The sequence below is a fragment of the Sardina pilchardus genome, chromosome 4 (genome assembly GCF_963854185.1).
Source record: "Sardina pilchardus chromosome 4, fSarPil1.1, whole genome shotgun sequence".
Lineage (NCBI taxonomy): Eukaryota > Metazoa > Chordata > Actinopteri > Clupeiformes > Clupeidae > Sardina > Sardina pilchardus.
The window spans coordinates 27,028,862-27,031,146 of NC_084997.1; the positions used below are offsets into that span (position 1 = coordinate 27,028,862).

General features: G+C 45.6%; 1 protein-coding gene across 1 annotated transcript in view; it reads left to right on the top strand.

Moving 5' to 3' along the window:
- The window catches only part of LOC134078920 (low-density lipoprotein receptor-related protein 1B-like), a 263,590-nt gene that overhangs the window by 119,035 nt on the left and 142,270 nt on the right, over positions 1–2,285 (top strand). The window contains 1 exon segment of the mRNA XM_062535086.1: positions 1,358–1,481. Within this exon segment, the coding sequence (XP_062391070.1) occupies positions 1,358–1,481 (124 nt within the window).

A 2,285-nucleotide genomic window follows, 5' to 3' on the forward strand; every position in this document is an offset into this window, starting at 1 on the left:
GGCTGAAGTGCCCTTGAGCCAGGCACCTAACCCCTTACTGTTCCCTGAGCGTAGCTGTGGCAGGCAGCTCACTGCCCGGGTTAGTGTGTGCTTCACCTCACTGTGTGCTGTGTGTGTTTCACTAATTCACGGATTGGGATAAATGCATATACCAAATTTACCTCACAAGATCAAAACAGTATACTGAGCAGGGATTTGGTCACATTCAGTATATGAGTTTGAATGTCAGAAGGAACTCAATCAAGGCATACTCATAAAGTGAGTTTATATCCCATAATCTCTGATGCTTGCTGAGGAATTATATTCAAGGCTGTTTGTTGGTAGGCCGAACAATCCAAAAAGCTGTTTCTGTGCACATTGTTTCAGATCTGGTTAGTTGCGGCTGGTTGGGGAGTGCATCTGCTTCAATTGTACTTTAAAGGAGAAGAGCAGAGTTTCGCCAGATGGTTTGAATTTGTTTAAGGTTTTTTTCGTTGAAAGTTTTTTGTTGTTGCCATAGCGAAAATATTAAGCTCCCCATCCATCCGTTCCCCCTCAGCTCCTCTTGTTAAACATGTTAAAGTCTGAAAATGAAAACAAGAGTGGGACCCTCAGGATCCCAGCAAGGGATCACAATCACAGAACAAGTGGACTGCTTTGCCTTCAGTTACCATTGTTAGCAAAATTAGATTCCCGGGGAAAAAAATACAGATGTTCTTTTTTTATTATTTTTTTAAATTTAGACTGTAATAGGTTTAAACAGCGGCCCTGGTGGTCCTGCAGGTTTGTGTTATAGGTCGCGGTGGATGTGATGGCGGCGCTGGAAGGATTTTGACACACAATTTCAAAAACATTGTGTGTTTCACGATATCCCAGGGAGCGAGTTTAAGATTTGAAGGGAACATATGGTTTACATTACAGACTTGACACCATCCTTTGTCATGCCACCCCTAATCATTATAGATAGTCAATATCTTACACACTGAGAGGCAGATGGAGGGAAGAAAGGAGAGGAGGAGGAGGGGGTTAAGATAGGATGGAGAGATAGAGAGAAGAAAAAAAAGAAGAAAAGAGAAACAGAGAAGATCAAGAAAAAGACGGATGGGTATGGAAGAAAGCACTTGAGTTAGTGAGGGAGAAAATAAGTGAGTGAGAGAGATACGGAGAGAGAGAGGGAAGGAGAGAGAAAGAAAGAGAGAGGGAGTAAAAATAGCAGCCCCATGCTGAAAAGGCTTGAGCGGCATGGTTTGTATGTGGGTTTGATTCATGTTGAGAAGCCATCTGCGGGGTGGTATTTACGCCCAAAACTCTTTTCATCTCCCTCCCCGGCTCTTCCTTCCTCTTATGACACTAAAAGGCATGGGTGGCTCATCCCCAGAAACTGTGTCAAGGGTGTTGGGAAACATGGTGGCACACCACACCACGTTAACCCCTCGCTGGCAGATGGCGCCGCCGTGGCACGTGAACATATCAACATGGCAGACGTCAGGAAACTCAGATCGGTGATTCTAAGAGTAGGCTTTGAAGTGAATGCAAGGGCATCTATGCTGCTGATTTTAAAGAGAGGGTTTCTGTCCTTCTGTTCCATGGTCCATGGTTGTTCGGCAACGCAGGCCTCAGTTCGAGTATGTTAATGTTTGGGCCTGAATGCCAGAGACAGCTATGCAAGGCTAGTGTGCAGAACACTCTCATTCAATAAAGTCTATAGCAAAAACCTCCAACCGAATTCCTTACCTACTACAGTATGGCTCTCCTGTTCATTTCCATAAATGCAATGGGCCCATTCAGGCTTTATGAGAGCAAAGGACATCCATGCTGCCCATTTTATAGAGGAGAAGGTGAGAATGACAGAGAGAATGAGAGACAGCTAGGAAGAAATGCAGAGAGAGAGCGCTATTCAGAGACTCAGATAGTGTACAGTACATTGTGTGTGTGTGTGTGTGTGTGTGTGTGTGTGTGTGGGTGGGGGGGGGGGGGGGGGGGGGGGGGTACTGATGTGGTACTGTAGCATTGTGCTGATGTGATACTGTAGCATGGATATAGTGGTGCTGATGTGGTGCTGTGGCATTAGTATAGTGGTGCTTAGTATAGTGGGACTGTGGCATTAGTATAGTGGTGCTTAATATAGTGGGACTGGCATTAGTATAGTGGGACTGTGTACATTTTTCTGGGCTGGAGCAACAGATATGGGCAGTCACGGATGGAATACGGAGATATTTTATATACCACGTTCTCCCTCATCTCCCCTCATGCCCTCGCACTCTCTCTCTCATCCCATCCTCCAACCCCTCTCATCCCTTCCTCCC